The sequence below is a fragment of the Cynocephalus volans genome, chromosome 3 (assembly GCF_027409185.1).
Source record: "Cynocephalus volans isolate mCynVol1 chromosome 3, mCynVol1.pri, whole genome shotgun sequence".
Taxonomy (NCBI): Eukaryota; Metazoa; Chordata; class Mammalia; order Dermoptera; family Cynocephalidae; genus Cynocephalus; species Cynocephalus volans.
In genome coordinates this window covers 26,346,449-26,365,367 of record NC_084462.1, presented here as the reverse complement: position 1 = coordinate 26,365,367, position 18,919 = coordinate 26,346,449, and the positions used below count along the sequence as shown (strand labels likewise).

Genomic DNA, 18,919 nt, shown 5'->3' with positions numbered 1-18,919 from the left:
GTGTGGGGGTTTGACATCGGAGAAATCTTTACTCCTGGCGACAAGGGGTTAAGATAATTAAAATCAGAGAAGTCTTGTTACTAGAGGATATGTTTTGATTATTAGATCAGATAAAGATAAGGGAGCAATAATTTTGGAAGAAATATCGCCGAATTGTTTCATTAACTGCACAGTATTAAAGAATTCCCCCAAGATACGGATAAAGAACATTAATTTGTGAAACTGCGTTTCATTTTTTGTGAAGGCAAACATTAAAACCTTAACTGATTTGGAAGAAATTGCTTTATAATAAAAAACGTAAGGTCTGCAGCCTCCCTCTCATGCAGCCATATGCAGAATGTATGAGCCATGCCCTTTAACTGTAACAAAAGAGAGAAAGGCAAATTATCTAATAATAATGCCATCGCTAGGGTCAGAAAAGGCTTATAACAGGAAAAAATTAGATTTAATCTAGAAATAAAAAAGGAGTGCTGGTACTCAACGGGTAAGCTGATGAGAGAAGAGAGGAAGAAACACTGGACAAATAAACGCCACGGTTGATGACGGATGTGACCAGTTTCCACCACCTCCCCAAAGTCAGCAAGGCCATTTCCTCAGAGGGACCTGGGCACCCAGCAGTTTCTCAAAAGGAGGATGAAATCCACCCCAAAGAGGCAAAGAAGCACCTAGCAAGGGAGAGCTGTGGGTGCCACCAGCGTCAGCAACAGACTTGCTGGAAATTTAGTTCTGGGCTAAGCTTGGTCATACGTCAAGAAGAAAATTTCATTTTATTTTAAAACAAAATGAGTCTAACTACATTCTAAAACTACTTTATATAAAAAAAAGATTTCTTCACATTTTTACAACTAACATTGATGCACTTTACTTATGCGATGAACAGACCTTCCAGTGGCCGCTCACTTGTCTGTGCACTCTACAAGGGCAGGGGCCGGAACGGACAGAGCAGGAGAGCCTCTGGCTGGAGCCGGGCCATCTGTTGCTGGTCCTGTGTCAGTGAGACACCTCCTGGCTCTGACACCTATGCATCCAGATTCCAGGACTGTCTTCAAATTGCGCTCGCTTCAGTGAACTGTAAACACCTTAAAGTATACTTCTTACTATTTAATATATGAAAAAGGTTCTGGGCTCTGCATTTGGGACACAAATTTGTGAGAAAGCCCAAGAAAACTCAGCTTCTGCTAGGCTGCCTAATGAGAACATCTGGGAGGGAAGAGACTGGATGTGGGGGCTCCCTGTGCTGAGTCAATGCCAATCTTTAGGCCACTGGGGTATGGCACAGTCTGGAGAGAATAGCGGCCCAGACAAAGGACTGTCCCTTAGCTCAGGAGCTCAGACACGACCTCTGGGCTTTCATTTAGTTCAGGCATGGCAAGAGCCAGCATTTTAGTGTGCTGGGTCCTCCTGCTGGGAGCAACCTCAGAAAACCAGGGAAGCCCAGCAGAGCTGGACAAAGTCACGTCTGTACAGACAGGCTCTGACTTTGAGTGACACTCCAAGCCCCATGCAGGACAGCACAGATTCTCCAGGTGGAGCACAGTTGCTCAGCCCTAGGCATTCTCAGGCGAAGCAGTGCATGAGCAGACACTAGTGGACTGGCATTTCTACCAAGTGCTGCCCGTGAGGAATGGACTGTCATGAGGGAAATGCTGTCCACTCAAGAGCTGAGAGTGGGTGTCAAAAACAGTGTCCCTGCCTTGGGCTCTCGGGCTCTGCGTCAAACTACCCTCCAGAGGTTTGAGGATGCCATACTTGCTAGCTGTTCCAGGAGGGCGAGTGTGAGTGCGTGTGTTTGTGCACATGTGTGCGTGTGTGTGCACATGCCTGGCCCTCCCCGCTGCCCTCACCTTGAGCGTGCTGTTCTTGGCACTCAGCTGCTGCTCGAGCTGGGAGATTTGACTGGCTGAGTTCTCACGCAGCTTGGTGAGGCTGGCCTGGAGTCTCTGCACGTCCTCTACTAGCTGGGCGATCTCCCGCTCCTTGGCGGCCAACTCAACTTCCAGGCTGGAACGGGTCAGCACCTCTATGGCCTGCTCCTGGGAAACAGAAAAGAAATGACAAAACTGGACTGGCTCCGGGGTGGGTGCTCGCAACTGAGATAGAAACCATACAGACTGCAGCACGCAGGTGGGGGATCGGGGAAGATGTCATGTCCTGCCTCTGCTTGGACTCAACCTGCTGTCTGCCCTCCCCACGCCACCTTCTGTCTACATGGTTAGCAGCCACCTGAGTCTGTTCACTGGAGAAACATCACTGAGTATCCACAACATCCTAGGCACATAGCAGTGAACAAAGGGACAAAAAGCCTGTCGTCACAGGGTTTACAGTCTAGTGGGGACGACTGGTGGTGACAAGTAACAGAAACACTAAAGCAGGAAAGGGCATGGGACTCATAGCTGGGACAGGTGGAGTGTGTTTAATAAAGATGGTCAGAAGTCTTGCTGAGACAGTGACATGTGAGCAAAGTTTTGAAGGAGGTGAGGAGGGCCTGCTGAGGATCGGGGGCGGGGGGTGTGCCTGCCAGGAAGCAGCAACCGGGTGGCCTGAAGGAGGGCACCCAGAAGACCCAGACGTCCTACCACGAGGTGGGAGTCAGTGTCCTCTGGATTCGAGATTAAGTTACCCAGAAGCTGAGACATTATTTGATGAATTGATACTCAGAGCTAGCATTTTCAAAAGAGAGTTAAAAGCCATGGAAGATGAATATTTGGGGCTCTTTTGCTTAGAAACGTTTATGAAAATTAATTTTAAAAAACACCTACCCCCCAAAATGCTCATTGTGAAAAATATGCCAAACAGAGAAAATGTATTAAAAAAAAAGTCAAATCTGCAATTCTACTTCTCAACGACTCAAGCAGGACTTTTTTCAAGTGTTAAAAGTAATCATAAGGGTCTGGCTGGTTGGCTCAGTTGGTTAGAGCACGGTGCTGATGACATCAAGGTCCAGGATTGAATCACCATTCTGGGCAGCCGCCACCCCCACCCCCAAAAAAGTAAAAAGAAAAGGAAAAAAAAGTAATCATGGCCTCTGAACAATTCTGGAAACTTTTCTGTGGGGCAGATGCACTTCTGGGCATGATGATGGGGATGGGGACGGGGGGCGGCTCACAGTGAAGTGCAGATGCCACCACGCTCGCCATTGTCCCCCTCTCTGAAGTGCTCTGCTTCATGTCTTGATCTTGTCTGTGCTGGGGTGGGAAGGGTAGCAGCTGCCTAGTTGGCAGGCATGGCCGGGCCATTCCATGCACGATGTGCTTGTCATGGGGTTTTCATATTTGGGGACTGCCAGTCACCCAGGGAAATAATTTTTCACATCTCCCTCTTGGGAAATTAAGGCTTTTGCCATTTAAGAGTAAAATGTGTGCAAAGAAGTGACTCCTTTGTTTCTCTCATTTGCACGGTATTGTAAAGTTGTTCATCTCTCCTGACCTCTGGCAGATGTGCACGTGGCCCTGGGGCCCCCGTGAGCAGTGCCCACTGGCCTGTTTATAAGGCACAGGCTGTCCAGACAGTTCTGTTCAACGTGTGCTCCACGGACTGGTGCCAATCCACAAACTGTTGCTGGTGCACAGCAAGGCAAGTACAGAAATTGAGAGTAAGTGTTTAGTAACTTTTATAGCAATTTGACATTTGGTGACATTTTTATTGCCTTTTATAAAACTATCAGTCTGCAACAGGTTGGAAATTGAAAAAAACAAAACAAATCTGTCCTTCCCCATAGAGAGTTTGAAAAGCACCATGCTGGATAGCACTGGCTGGGCTCAACATCAGGAGCCCCAGGGAGCCTGGGATGAGCCCTCTGTGCAGTGCCAAGAAGTTAGAGCCTGAGAGAGGATCAAGAGAGGGCGGCCTAGAGGTGGGCCATGAGAAGGGAGAGCTGGGTATGGCTTGGAAGGGCTGGCAGGGTCTTCTAGACGAAAGAGGGGTCTCTGTTTCAGGGTGGGTTCCTGGGGGAGGGCAAGGGACGCCACAGGTGGGCACAGAGGACAGAAGGAGCAAGGCGTGAGGAGTGACCAGCACCAAGAAGTTGTCATGTAAAGGAGTGAGCATGTTGGTGCCTGATGGTGAAAACTCCTTCAGGAGCCACGGGGGCTCTGTGTAGGGAGGGGATGGGATGCAAGATATGCAGGGAGATTAGTCTGATGGTGGGTATAGATAGGACCACATCATCTAATTTAACTCATTTTATCAACCTTCCACCCCGAGGGATACCAGCCATAAACACTGCTTAAAGGGTTCTTAGGAAATAGTCTGTAAAACAAGCCAAAGTGATATGGGCTTTACGATGGGCACATGAATGTTAATGTGTCAGGGACCAGGGGTTCAAATGACCTCTATAAAAATGTCAGCTCTCAGTACTGACCCTGGACCTGGGTGGGGACCTGGGAGTAGGCAGTCCTCAGAAGGTCGTCTGCTCACACCTGTGACCCAGTCTGGCCTGGCCACAAATTCCTCATTCATAACATAGCAAAAAATCATTGCCGTCTCGCAGAAACTAAATGAGAGGCACTACATACCCCAAAGCAGTAAGACCTTGGAAATAGGACAGAAAAGATCATCCTCCCCTTTAGCCCAACTATGGCTCACACCCATCTCAGACACGGTGGGCACTCCTGGGGCCCCGTCACAAAGACACATCAGAGAACTAGAAAGAAAACGAGAGACGGCCCGGGGAATGATAGAGCAGATGAGGTGGGGGAATGGGCCTGAGCCCGGGTGATAAAGCTGGGGTCTCCTGGTCCAAAGGGTGAAGGCTGGGAAAGACACAGCACGATCCAGAAAGGAAATCTGCACAGCAGAGTGAATGAGCAGAGGAAGGGGCAGCTTTGAAACCCTCCAGGAGGTGGGTGCCAACCAGTTACGATGCCCCTAAGCTCATGACCTGAGGCACAGAGTACATGCTGACAAACAAACAGGTGGATCTAAAGAGGGCTGGGACCACTGGCTCTCTCAGGGCTGTCCAACGCCACTCAGCTGTATCAGAATCACTTGGACAAGCTTTAGAAAATGTATGGTTCTGGGCTTTACCCTGGAAATTGGAATTCTGGGGGTCTGAGATAGGGCCTGGCTGGGGACTCCCTTGGTGAATCTGATGGGGCTCAGGGTCAGAACCCCAGCTCAGACAGGGGGACACGACAACGGGCCCCTTTGGCACCATTGCTAGGGTGATGGCCCTTAATTGTGTCCCAACATGGAAATTTCCATGGCTCCAGGTTTCTATGACTGAGAGGATGTCCTACATCCCTCACGGGGGCCCTGGAGGCTCAGCAACAGAGAGGGTATGTGAGAAGGCCGACCAGAGTCAAAAATGCTGTGAAAGTGGAAGGGCTTAAGATGATGGTGCAGTGTGTTTCCAAAGGGAAAAATGAGCATGAAAACAGAAGTTACTATTGTCATAATCCAGCAAATCTTGTCCCCTTGAACCTACTTGTCTCCCCTCACTGACAATCTGCTTGCATGAGAAACCCTGAGCTGCTGTCTACTGAGTCCTCCTGCTGAGACCAGCAAGATCACGATCTCTCTCGTCCTGCAGCCGTTTTCGCGTTACATATGAAGGAGCAGTGCAAGCGAGACCCTGCATGAAGGAGTCTAATCGCAACGGGAGGGTGCACCCAGGGCCAGCCAGAGACCAGTACTTGGGGTCTGGGCTACTCTTTGCATTTTGTTTCCTACTTCTCTTTCTTACGCCACCTCTGTTTCTGCCACCACCAAGAGAGCAAAGTTGGCTGGATTCCATCACACAGGTTCATCTGACAGATTCACCTGGTAGAGAGGTGCATTTTCCAATATTATGGTTTGTTTAGGCTTGAAAAAGTGGCCTTGTATGGTGCCCCAGAGCCCTGAGCTAATAACATTTGTCTGCAAACACTTCACAAAGGACCTTCATAATATCCTATTTCATGTAATGCCGGTGAAGGAAGGGTAGGTTGATGTAGGGGGAAAGGAGTGGACTTTAGAATAGAACAAACTTAGGTTCACATTCCAGCTTGGTAATTTTCTAACTGTGTGACCTTGGGTAAATTACTAGCTCCTCTGAGCCTGTTTCCTTACCTGTAAAATGATGATGACAATAAGCCTTCCTCTAAGGACTGTGCTGTCATGAGACAGAAATAAAACCACCATATAAAGCCCCAGCATGGCTGCTAACTTGGAGGAGGTCACTGAGTGACCGCTCACCTTCTAGAATCAGTGATACTGCTGACACCCAACGGATTGGTTTTGGTTTTGGCCTTTACTAGATCTATAGACTCTACTGTTTCTGCATTATAAGTTCTGCCAGCCAAGCCCAACACACCAGTTTTCCGCTGGCCCAGTTTCCTATGTTTGCTCCCCAACTGGCTGGGGCTGGAATCCACTGGCGATGTGGGAATGCACAGCCAAGGGGAGCCCCGGCAGGGCTGCGCTCGGAAGACTGAACTGGTCCCATGTAAACACTGCACTTAACTGATGATGAAGTGTTTAAGCACCCCTAGGATCCACAACTTACTCTACCTGCAAAAACATTCATTTCCTTCTGAAATGTTTTGGTTGCTGCAGTCCAGGATGGTGCCAGAATTCCTTTCAATCAAAACATTTAGCTCTGAGCCCTGTGTAAGACACATTAGAGTAGATGGCTTCCTCTATAGTACCAAGTGCGACCACAGAAGCCGGGAGGGGCCGCTGGCCCCACCCCTGAGGGCTTCCTCCTGCCTCGGCCATGCCGCTGTATCCAGCCCATCTGAACTGGGACAAGGGAATGGTAACAGAGCCAAGAGGACATTTCAGAAAAAATTAAGTACCAGAGTCTATGAAGCACAAAGGACATGAGGGCCCCTTAAATGGAAATCTTTTCTTTATATCCCAAAACACTTAAATCATGTCGTATTTAATGTTAATTTAAAGAAAGAAAACCAAAATCCATTCTTAAAAAGGGGTCCTAACACTAACAATTTGCTCTAGATTCATTCCTGGGGAATAATTTGAAAGCCTGGGTCTGGGGTACCAAAAGACCCTGTTTGGTCCTGGCTTGGCCACTGAAGGACTGTGGTCTTGGACAAGGGGTTTACATCCATGAAACTTCTGTTTCCTTATCTATATAAAGACACAACAATACCCTGTTTCATGAAGTAGGTGGAACAACGTCAGTCAAACTGACAGATGAATTTATCACGACAGCAAGTTTTTCCATAGAAACTTCAGCCTCTGTGGGATGGGCCTGGTCGTTCTCCCAGTGTCCTCCACAAGCCCAGTACACAGCAAGAGGTCAGTGAGTCTCTGTTAAATAAAAGGAACACCTGCACGTGCTATGTACTCACTGCAGTCTGTTAGAGCTAAAGGGACATCAGGATCACTTAATCCTTCCTTTACATGTGGGGAAACTGAAGTTTGCAAGTGAATGAGCAATGAAGTAGAGTGCCTAGAAACTGGGGGACCAGAGACAGTGGTGCCGACCACAGTAGGAGCAACTGTTGTTTTACGTAGTACTGCTCATATGCCAGGCCCTGCTCTAAGCACTTTGCTTGTGATAACTTCCTGAACCCTCGTAAAACCAAGACTCAGGGAAGTTAAGCCACTTGCCTGAGTCCCCAGCTAACACACTGCAGCAGAGCTGTGGTCTGAGCCCAGAAGTGTGGCTCCAACATCCAGGGTCTTAGTCACTATGCTGCTCCCTGCCACCGCACAGCATTGAAGGAGTCTGGAAACTGCTGGTTCAAAGCCACCTTGATCAAGCTGGGAAAGTTCTGGCTAAGAGCTATTTTTGTTAATTTTAGAAAAGTCAAGTGCCAAAAGGACTGAGACGTGTGCTTTGCTTCTCCTGGAAGCTCGCACTTCAGGTGAGATTCCAGCTATTATGTAAACTATTATGTAAACTCAGAGCAGGCTGTTATTTTCTTTTCTGCCCTGCCCAGCTGATTGTGAGCTGTTTCTCACCCTGGAAGGGCACATCCAGGAGAAGAACAAGCCCCCAATTTCCCTGCATAATTTGGGCAAAGCCATGTCGGATCCCTACACGCAGGCCTGGCTCAGGGGATGGCTGCTTTGTGCTCGAGTCTCACCAGCCTCCATCCAGCACTGGGTGGACCCCCGCTGACCTTGGAGGTCCCCTGCATGGGCAGAGCTCTTCCTTTGACTTTAACAAGTCCCAGCCCCAAACTGTTAAAAGCATTCCCCACCAAGAAAGCAGCACTGGTTACAATATTGTTCCAAAAAGAGACGGTGAAGACAAAAAGCAGCAGGCGGCTGGAGCACGAAGGTGCAGCGCCAGGAGCCGGGCTACCCACCACATCCGGAGCCTTCTGGATCTGCGAGGCCAGCTGGAGAGAGTGGTTGGCTGACGAGAGCTGCTCCTTGAGGGTCTCTGCCTCTCTCTGCGCCACCTCTGCCCTCTGAAGGAAATGAAAAGGGGTGAGAAGAGAAAGTACATTCAGTTTAACAACTGACAATTATTACAAGAACATTCATCAATCTATGCCTGACTGACTATAATTGATTTTCCTAAACACTCAACCTAATAAATGCTAGGAAAAAACACAGAATGTGATGGATTCTTATTTTAAACAGTACAAGGAAGAAATAATTGAGCGATTATGACAGTAATTTAACGCTAGGAGCAAGGAATCCCCTGCTGATACTAATGCTCCGGCCCACTGAATTTCCCAGGCTGAATAAATACAAGTGGAAATAGAGTCTTTTGATTCAATTTCTTTCTATTCTCATAGACCAAGAAGATTTTATTGCAGGATTACTCCCGGGAGTAATTCTCACGGGTAAACAGTGAATTAAAGACACTTTGGCCATTCTCTCCCTGAAAACATGCACAATGTTGTGGTTGTTTTCCTCCAGCAAGTCTCTCCATAAATGCACAGAGTGTAATGCTACTTCTTTTGTAAGGGCCGGGCTTATTTCAACATATTTAACCCTTCACCTGACAAAGTTTTCAAGTGTCGATGCTGGCATCTGCAGCCACCCAACTGATCTGGGGCCAGAGGTGGGAGGGCGGCCCAGGCAAGCGTGGGGGCCTGCAGGAGAAATGAATGCACCCTTCAATCATTTGCCTGTAATTCCTGGTAAGGAAACCACTGCCACTGGAGAGCAGACCAGGATTTCTCACTGGACGGCAAGGACAGATCACTCCAGTGCCTGCTACCTGACAGGGTGTCTAGGAACAGAGGAAGCAGGGCAAGTTTCCTGCGATCACGGAGCTCCACCTTCTACCCATCTGTAAAATGGGAACATTGTCCCTTCTCAGAGACCATGGAAGTGCATGGTACACAGAACTCATGCAGAAGTAGTTTATTAATGAGCTTGTCCTGGTTTTACAATTGTGACTGACACCAAACTCCAAGGCGGGTAGGAAATGGCAGCTAATGACATCGGATGTGTAGACAGTGATGTGTCACTTCTCTCTACCAGACTTACATTCCACTAGCAGTAAAGGTTAATAGGAGATCCTGTTGAGCAGGGTGACTTTGTGTGTTCTCTCTTTTTTTGTGGTGTGACAGCAGGTGTCTACTAATTGCTAAGAGACAACTCACAAGGAGAAGAAGGAAGTTAGGTAGCCTGCCCAGGTACTTGCTGATCAATCTAGTTGTATGAGGAATGGGTTTGGCAGCCTTGAGTGATTCTGCAGCAGCAGCACTGAATCTATCTGCTCTGTACAGACAAAATAGGATGTTTCTAATGGCAGTTACTTCTGCCCAGGGCGGTGTTGGCAGCCGCCTGCCCTGCTTCTGGGGAGCTCTTGGAATGCACACAGGGCGCCAGGCCGGGTGTGTCTATGCCCACGCAGTCTCCTCCCACCCTCTGCTCTGAAAGGAATCCAGAGGCAGCCATCAGGAAAGGCGGCAATGGGACCAGTGTGGCTAGGACAGCAGGGGTGATTTCTGGTTCATGGTAACTCCTAAACTTAAGGCTGCAGAAATACTTCCTTTTCAGTGAGAAAGATCTCCTCAGTTTATTTCCAGATGTGCCACTCCAACTTTTTCTGACAATCACATCATATTACTGAAAAGTTTACTCTTCTCTTGCTGGTCAGCTAATCTCCATTTTGACATATTTCCTAGTGTCTTTGACAGGGAAAAATATTTCTTAGCCCAATGGAGAAGGTGTTCTGGTTGCAGATAAGGAGGTGGCATCCCCACCACGACTTGCAACGCTGGTTCTGGAGTGTGTCAGAATGACCAGAGCAGGGCAAGGCCCAGGCAGCTGGTTCCTGAGATGTACCCAGGAGCCTGCGAGGATCTCAGGCAGGTACTTAGCCTTCAGAGCAGAGTCCTGTCTCATCAAAGGAGATGACTCACAGAGTAGGGACCTAGCCGTGGATGATTTCATCCTTATACTGCTGCAGAGCGTCCGTACTTGCATTCCGTTTCCAAGCTCACGAAAAGTGTCACTCTGCGGCCTGTCTCTTGGTAGTCACAGTCTTCTATCGCACTTGGCTCAACTTGGTAACTTCAGTGCAACTTTTTTGATTATATATTTATTTAGGTTATTTATTTTTGGGTGAATGCATCCAAAAAACCCCCACAAAAAACCAACAAGAAAGAGTTGAGTGGTTTGTGCAGTTAAACATGCACAAAGCAGAAGAATTAAAAATAAAAACAGGCTAAGAGCAGCTGAAGGAGGGTGCAGAGAAGCAGGCGCCAACATGCAGCTGGGACGGACTCATTTCTGTTGTTGATCACTAAGCTTGGTCCATGGTTGGCAGCTGAGGCAGAAACAAGGGGGTGCCATGCTGGGTCAGCACTGTAGAGTCACTTGTTTTGAGGATCTCGTGTTTTCCTGAAGACAAATTCAACCCGCTGCAGCTGTTGCGGGACTCCAGACAGCGCTGTGGCTGCTGCGAGATAGCAACTCCCTGAGCTTGCTGACGCGCTCCCCCCTCCTCCCTGTCCCTATAGAGACAGAGGGTCACGGCCACAGTCATGGCTCCTGGGGGCCACGCTCTGCCATGGAAGGCTGGCGGCAGCCCTCGTTGTGATTCTGTGACTGATCCAGAAAGAGAAGAGCGCCTTGCCACACCTGAGTGACTCTCCTGAGAGAGTTCTCTCACAGACTCTTGCTCACTTTCTGTGCTTTTCTGAAAAAAGAGAGTGAATGCTGGAAGGAGGGGGAAAGAGGGCCCACAAGTGGATGAGGATGCTGCTTGCATTTGGAGGTGACCCTGACCACAATGAAAGCAAACAGTCGCCCTGCGAGACGCGTGAGGCCAATGGGCTCACCCAAGCCAGGGACCTAAGTGCCCACGCTGCAGTGACAGTGTCCTTGTCCTTATGAAGGCCCTTTGTGTGGGCTGGTGGTCAGCATGCTTCTCTCATCTTAGAACAGAAGGCTTTTTAAAGGGAAATTACAAGAGACTGTAAGCTAGTCTTAGGTTAAACCACCTCCCCTCAGCAGTCATGTGGAAGGTAGGAAGTGGCCAGTGTCACCTTGTTTCAAGAATTCTTCCTGTTAGAGTCAAGCCAGCAAACAGTAGTGATGATTCCCACCATGTGACACTGGCCAGTCTGAGTCACAGATGAGCTTGGCATCTCTAGGGGAGGTGAGGAGGCTGTTCTGCTCCCCAGACCACTGTTGCACTGGTCACTGGGTGATTCAGGGAAGGGCAGCCTGAACTGTGGGCTCGGGGTGTCACCTCTTCTTAGAGGGAGGTCCATGGGGGAACCCCTGCCCCACCCCACCCTCAAAAGGCTCCTGGGAGTGCCCCAGAAGGGCAGTAAAAAACGCTTTTCCCTAACCTCAGTGCTTTAGAAGCACACATTAGAAGGTGAATACAGGATTTTGACAGCTATTTCTAGACCTTAAAGTCTGAACAATCTGATTCATAAAATGTGGGGAGAAGCACTGTGGGGAAGGACACAGAGGAGTGGGCACACAGGCGGGCCTCAAGGCAGCTGCAGCCCGGCGGGGCAGAAGTCTGGGGGGTGGGCTAGGGAGGCAGACCTCAGCCAGTGCTGGAAAGGTGGCTGTGGTTAGGAATTCTTTAGGAGACACATTTTCTTCTTCCCCAGAACAAGGGTGAGATGTGAGAGAACCCTCACAGTCTCCCCTGTAGGGCAGGCTTTTTTCCTCTCCATTTTACCTTTTTAAGGTGTAGCCTTTGAGGTCCCTGGTTTTACAGGGTGGCAGTGGGGGGTCTCTGATCCAATCTCCCACCTTGCTTGACCCTAAGCTTTTCTCTTGTCCTCTTCTGTGTGTGTGGCCATTAAAACCTGGGCTCAGGAAGACCAGAGATGAGCTAGTCCCTCCAGGGACAAAGTAGCCCTGAGCTGGCTGGGGGCTGACTCCCCGCATGTGACTACAGACAACATGCAGATTCTCAGAGGCAACCCCGTGTCAGTGACTCTGTAGGAAGGAGGTCAGAAAAGCCTGCCACGGGCTGAAAATGAGAAATTTATTGCCACATGTCCCAAGTTGACACGGCACTGGTAGCCAAGGCCTCTTTGAGACCCACTGTCCATGTATCTGGGGGATGTAAGGACATTGATTTGGATTTCCAAGCTGGAACTATAGCAATACACCCATGTATACACTGCTGGTCACAGACCGAGTCATAATTTCAGGACAGCCAAAAAAGCGGATTTCTCTACATCCTCCCACCACAAAGGCCTTCCATGTGTGGCCCCAGAACTCTCAGAAGGCCTCCTGGACACGCCTGACTTGGGCTAGGGGCCCAACTTATTATAGGGAGAAACTAAGGTGCCCAGGAGCCCTAAGGAGTAACCAAGTCATGCATGTGGCTGGCCCAGCAGAAGGGGCACTAGACTCAGCCACATGCCAGCAGCATTTCCTCAGCACCTGTGCGGTGCCAGCATGGATGGGCCTGTTCAGAGCCGGTGCTCAGAAAGATCTGCCAAATGATTGGGGGTTGAAGTGAATGAGTACCCTCTCAGAGGTGTGAATCATTACCCCCATTTTATAGATGCGGAAACGAGGCCCTGGAGATCCAGGATTTGCTAAGTCCATGTGAGTAGGAAATGGTGACCTGGGATTTCAACTTGGGTTTCCTGACTCCAAACTCAGGCTCCCTTCCCTACCAGAGCACAAACTCCTCAGCCAGAGCATGCCGCACTGTGCTAGGAGTTCCATTTGCTCTTTGCATTTCTCTCTACACTTGGCTCGTTCTCCTTGGTGAGATTAAATTGTGGTTTCCAACCCTAACCTCAACCTGAAGCGTCTTCCATTAGGGCAGTCTCGCTCCATAAAAATCAGTCAGGTTAACAGGAGGGGGACAACCACTTAAATGACTTCCTCCTGGCCCTGCTGCTGTGGCTTTGTGCCACTGGCATCTCCAATCAGAGCTGCTCCACAAGAAGGGGCAGCCAGCAGACAGACAGCTGCACAGAAGCCGGTGGACGTGCAGATGTCAGTGAATCCCCAGAGTCCTAGATGGGGCTTCACTTGCAGTTCAAAGTGCAAAGTTGTGGCTTCTCATTTACCATGAAGCCTCCAAAGTTCTGAACGTTCACTGTCACCAATTAAGATGGTGAATATTAATGCAAGTGCCTTCAAGTTTAACAAACAGGGGTAAATGAGACCCACACTTAATTGACAGCTGCCCTTCTGCTTTTCTGTAATAGAAAGGCGAGTACTTTAGCAATAAAATAGAGCTTCAGGTCTCAGTGGAACACCATGATGATAAACCTAGTGTAAAAATAATGTTATATGCCAACGAACTAGCAAATTGCTCCTCCTGGGGTTCCCCTGATGGGAAAGGTGGTCAGTCCAGATGTCTGCTCTGCTGCACCTGCTCTGGTGGCTGGCTCTCTCCTGCATCCCTCCTCCTGCCCAGCCACCTCCACCTCACGTCCACGGGCATGGCCTCATCTTGGGCCCATGTCCTCTTTCCCAGTCCCATCACGACAGCTGCTTACTCGCTCTCCCGGTTTCTGGTCTTTGCACTGCATTCTGTTCTTCAGTTTAGCCACAGTGATTCTTCTAGAACTCAAATCTGATGTCACAATCCTGCCCTGCTGTTTTCAGGGTGAGGTCCTATATGCTCGAGCCCTCCCATGAACCTGGCCAGACCCCTTCCATCAGCCCACTCTCCAACCTTCACCTCCCGGCTCCCGCCTGACAGGATGGCCTGCCCCACTGGGGGCTCACTGGCCCCTGCATGCCCACCTGGAATGCCCCTTCTCCTCGTGCCCACCCAGGGCAGTTTCTCCTTGTTTGAGGTCCAGGCCACTGCGTCACCGTCTCTGGCTTTCCTTTAGACTTTCACTTCCTTTTCCTCGCATCTTTTCCCTGGGGATTATTCTTTCAACATTCTGGGGCTTACATCTTTCCTACTTGGATGTTCTCTTGCACCAGTGGGTTCACCTGTATCTTCATATAATCCTGGACCTCAGGGTCTAAAGGGACACACTGAGTCATCTAGTTCAATCCCTCTTTCTGTCCACGCCATGCATGATTCTGGCCACAACTGCTGGTGTAGCTCTGAGACTGGGAGTTGCTCCCCTCAGAGTGTGCCCCTGCAGAGGGCACCTCTGGAGTGGCCTCCCTCCAAAACAATCCTTCAGAACAATTTCAGAACAGTCTTGCACCAGTAGTCCTCGCTGTTGTTCTCTCTCTCCCTTTCTTTAAAAAAAAATTGTACATTTTAATTGTGGTAAAATACACACAGCATCAAATTTACCTTCTTAACCATTTCTAAGTGTACAGTTCAAGAGTGTCAAGTACACTCCACTGTTGTGTAACCGATCTCCACAACTTTTTCATTTTGCAAAACCAAAACTTTGTACCCATTTAACAACAACCCATCCTCCCCCTCCCCCTAGCCCCAAGCAGCCACCAGCGTACTCCTCTTTCTTTTCATCTGACTCCTTTAGACACCTCATACGGGTGGAATCATACAGTATGTCTTCCCTGGGAGTGGTTTATTTCCTTAGCATAATGTCCTCAAGGTTCACCTTTCTTTTCTTTTTTTTAAGGTAAAGAAATTTAAGAGGTTAAGAAGCCTGTCAAAGTCATGTAGCCAGAAGTACCAAGTTAGGACCTGAACCCAGTGTCCCCTTTGTCTGTGGTCCTAGGAGTGACTTTAGCACCCTGAGAAGTGCATCACCTCTAGCAAACTTTGCCAGCACCTGAGATCACAGACTTGGTTCCCGACAGCACTTGATACACTGTTTAACAAACCAGAGTTTACTCCAAAGTGCCATCAAAAGGGCAGTTTGCCCAAGACTGGCCTTGGGGGGGAGAGTGGGTGGACATTTGAGAAATACACATGGCAACCATATGACAAAGAAGTTTGCTTCTCCCAGTATGTGCACCTGCCTTAAGATCTCTGCAGAGCTAAATAGGGCAAACAGTGAAAACCAGGGGCCAAAGCCAGTCAGGCAGCAAATAAAAGTAAACGCCCAAGCACCTTCAGGATGGAAGGGGACCAGCGCTTTACAGCCATGAGATGTGTGCACCTACATGTTGGGGAACAAGACAGTTTGAAAGAAAGGCTGGGCCAGCAGGTGTTCTGCCTCTCTGTTTCTGGGTGTGCTGGTCAACAGTACAGGCTTCAGAGCCAGCTTTCGGGGATTCCAGTCACAGCTCGGCAACCAACCAGCCACCGGCCTCAGTTTCCTCAGCTGTAAAATGGGGATCCTGCCAGCACTGACCTCAGTAGGCTGCTGTGAGGTCTAAAGTGCTCCAATTCAGGGAAAGTGCTTAGAACAGAGATAGGCACAAAATGAGTACTCAAGAATGGTCAGCTCTTCTGACAACTGCTGTGACACTTACAGTCTGGACGTGCTGTTCCCCCAGAGCTCATGCTGAAATCTGATCCCCAATGGGGCAGTGTTTGGAGCTGTTGGGGTCACAGGGAGCAGATCCCTCATAAATAGATTAATACACTCTGGGGGGTGGGGCCTAGTGAGTGAGTTCTTGCTGTATTAGTTCCCACGACAGCTGCTGTTAAAGGATGCTGCCACCTCCCTCTTCCTCCCGCCATATGATCTTGCACCCACTGGCTGCTGCTTTCCGCCATGAGTAGCAGCAGTCTGAGGCCCGCGCCAGATGCGGCTGTCCCAGAATCATGAGCCAAATAACCTCTGTTCTTCATAAATTACCCAGTTGCAGGTATTGTTATAGCAACACAAAACGGATTAATACAGATTCTAATACTACAAATCAGATCTCAGGTGATTCATTCCATACATCTCTCCCGAGCATCTGGCTGGGCCCAGGACCCTCAGTGGTGAGTGTGAGCATCCAACACTGTGCCCACTGTGCCCTTTTTCCCTTGAGGAAAAACGAAATCTGCATTCCAAGATCATTCCCACAAACAAGCTGACTTTCACAGTTCAGACTCTAGGTTGTTTCTATTGGCCAAGGAAAGAACAGGGATGCTCTTCCCTGCGCATGTGCTGAGGTGCGGACAAGCCACAAAAGCACAGGGGGGGCGCCTGAGAAAGGTATTCACTCCACAGGGCTCCACTTGCCTGGGGGACCTGAGGCGAACCACATGACTCTGTGTGCCTGTAAAATTTCCCAGCTGTAAGACTGAGTGGGAAGAGGCCACTGCCCGTAGCCTTCTGGGCTGAGAAACATCATTACAGCTTTGGCTGCTTCTCTCCACGAGGAAAGAAAATAAATGGGAGACCTCTTTCTTTTCAAAGTGACAGTATCATTTGCTAAAGCAAAATGTTTTATTGTTCTGTGGAGTCCTTGGGGAAGGGAGGGGTTTTTCGGGGTGGCTGAATTTTCCAGGCAGCTGAGCATTTAGAACCACCCAATACCATGTGCCTATTTTGTGCCAGACACTGTGCTGGGTATTTTCCATAAGGTACCCCTGACAACTAAGCACCAGCCAGGAGGGGCCATCAGCCAGGAGCCCTCTCCAGAGCAAGTGCCTGCAACCCCACAGAAGGTGGCAAAAAGAATTCTCTACTGCGTAACTCTAAGGTACAAACTCTGCAATGTAATGGGTGTTGGGGGTACAGAGACGGAGATCTAAGAGATTAAGAAAAAGGAGCCACTTCGTAGTGGATATCTGCCATGGGATGTCTGCGATGCCGGGACCATATCAAAGACTTTACTAAGGAAGTAATGCCGGTGACTTTTCATGTATTTTGCTACCTCTCACAACATCAGAAAAAGTGTTAATGTTGACAGCTGTAAGTGAAAAATTTTTTTTTTTTTTTTTTTTTTTTAAAGATGACCGGTAAGGGGATCTTAACCCTTGACTTGGTGTTGTCAGCACCACGCTCAGCCAGTGAGCGAACCGGCCATCCGTATATGGGATCCGAACCCGGGGCCTTGGTGTTATCAGCACCGCACTCTCCCGAGTGAGCCACGGGCCGGCCCTGTAAGTGAAAAATTTAAGAATAACTGGCCTAACTTAGAGCGAAGCATCTTCTGAGATGACAGAAATGGGTTCGCAGTTGTGGTTTTAGGCCTAAAAGCCTTTAAACATCCTACCTGGTTTGCTCTTTCGAGGTCCGTCATGATCATTTCAATCTCGTCAGCCCTAGGAAGGCGAGAGGGAGAGAGCGCATTAGTCAGCAGCAAGGCAGGTGAAGGGAGGTGGGCACAGGGACAGCCTCTGGTTCAGAACTTGGTGGGAAGACCACATTCACACAGGCAAGGCTCGGTCCTCGGCGTTGGGGAGAGGAGGGCCGTGCAGACCTGGGAGGGTCACGGCTGCCCATTGGGATGAGGTGGGCTCGCACTGGGGAGGCATGCCTGCTGGTTTCCTTTGCTCTTTTGATAATCATGTGTCTGGGGAACAGGGGCTGCCTGCCCTTGAGGGGCGCCCAATACCACAGCCATAAAAATATAAAATACAGTGTGTCCTGCCAAGCATTCAATTACAGCTCTGAACAGAGTGCTCTGGAAAAGCAGAGGAGGGAGAGATGAATTCTCGTTGGGGGAGGGAGTCAGGGAAGGCTTCAGAGGAGGTGACAGGTGAGCTGGGTTTTCAAGGATGAGCAGAAGTTTGCCAGGCTGGGGGTGAGAAAAGGAGCTGGGGAAAGGCTTTAGGAAAAGGCACTTGGCAGTGAAGGCCTTGCCTGAACCACTGGAAGTGTGAGAAGGCAGCCAGCAGGCGAGGATGGAGACGCAGGTCGGGGCCTCTGCAGCCTGCAGGGTAAACCACCTGAGCTCACTGCTGTTACCTGGTCTGCTCCCAAAAGTGGGGTTGCCAGGTTATGTTTTTTTTTTCTTTTTGAGTAATCTGAAGGCAACTACATAGTTCTAACATACAACATCATGACAGAGGAATGCTGCGAGTCCTCTTGAGAAGGGCTTGGCCAATTCCAAGTCTGTGGTGGGTTAGAATAGGACACCCGGACAAATCAGTGCTGCAACTTCTGCAGGACAGGTCCTGATGATGCTCTCTGAGGAGGCCGCAGGCTGAGACTGGCTGTGAACCAAGGAAGGTCTTAGCACACCCATGTAAAAGGGAGTGGAATATTCCAGTCACAGAGACACTTGCTGCGGTTCAGGGCCCACTCTCCTGCTGTGGCCTCCTGTTGTCTTGCTCCAAGTCCCTGTGCACTTGAGTCCCTGTTCCATCTTAGAGGATGGCACAGCCCTTTCTCCCTAGTTTGCAAGTTTGAGTTTTCACCTGACACCCCCGCACGTGGTAAGTTCTCTGACGGCTGGGCTGTGAGCCTCATTTGCCCTCTGTCCCTGTACTCTGCCCTATGTCCACAGGACAGTCCTGACTATGCAAGAGTTCTCCTGTCCCCTTGAAACCTGCATCACTGGTCCTATAGAGGCACACACCGAGCAAGAGCACCCCCCATACCGTCAACACTGAGAGCTAGAAAAACTGTCTTCAGCTCCCTGGGCTGGTCTGTTCTCATGGCCTGAGGTTTCTAGCCTTTAAGTGCACACTGTGATTTGAGGCAATCTTATCAACTCCCAGCAGCCCCAATGCCTTAACAGATGCCTTGTGATCACGTTCAGTGCTCACTATATCTGTTAGAAATAGTATCTGGCTTTCAGA

The 18,919-nt window shown here is 49.4% G+C and overlaps 1 protein-coding gene across 10 annotated transcripts in view; it reads right to left on the bottom strand.

The window, feature by feature from the left end:
• The window catches only part of CUX1 (cut like homeobox 1), a 349,741-nt gene that overhangs the window by 79,190 nt on the left and 251,632 nt on the right, over positions 1 to 18,919 (bottom strand). For 5 of the 10 annotated variants that reach the window (XM_063091582.1, XM_063091585.1, XM_063091589.1 and 2 more), the window contains exons 9-11: positions 17,389 to 17,437; positions 8,259 to 8,363; positions 1,845 to 2,033 (exon numbers count right to left, since the gene is read on the bottom strand). In XM_063091582.1, the coding sequence (XP_062947652.1) occupies positions 1,845 to 2,033; positions 8,259 to 8,363; positions 17,389 to 17,437 (343 nt within the window). The remainder of the gene's footprint in view (positions 1 to 1,844; positions 2,034 to 8,258; positions 8,364 to 17,388; positions 17,438 to 18,919) is intronic. The other 5 variants (XM_063091583.1, XM_063091587.1, XM_063091590.1 and 2 more) reach the window with 1 other exon arrangement.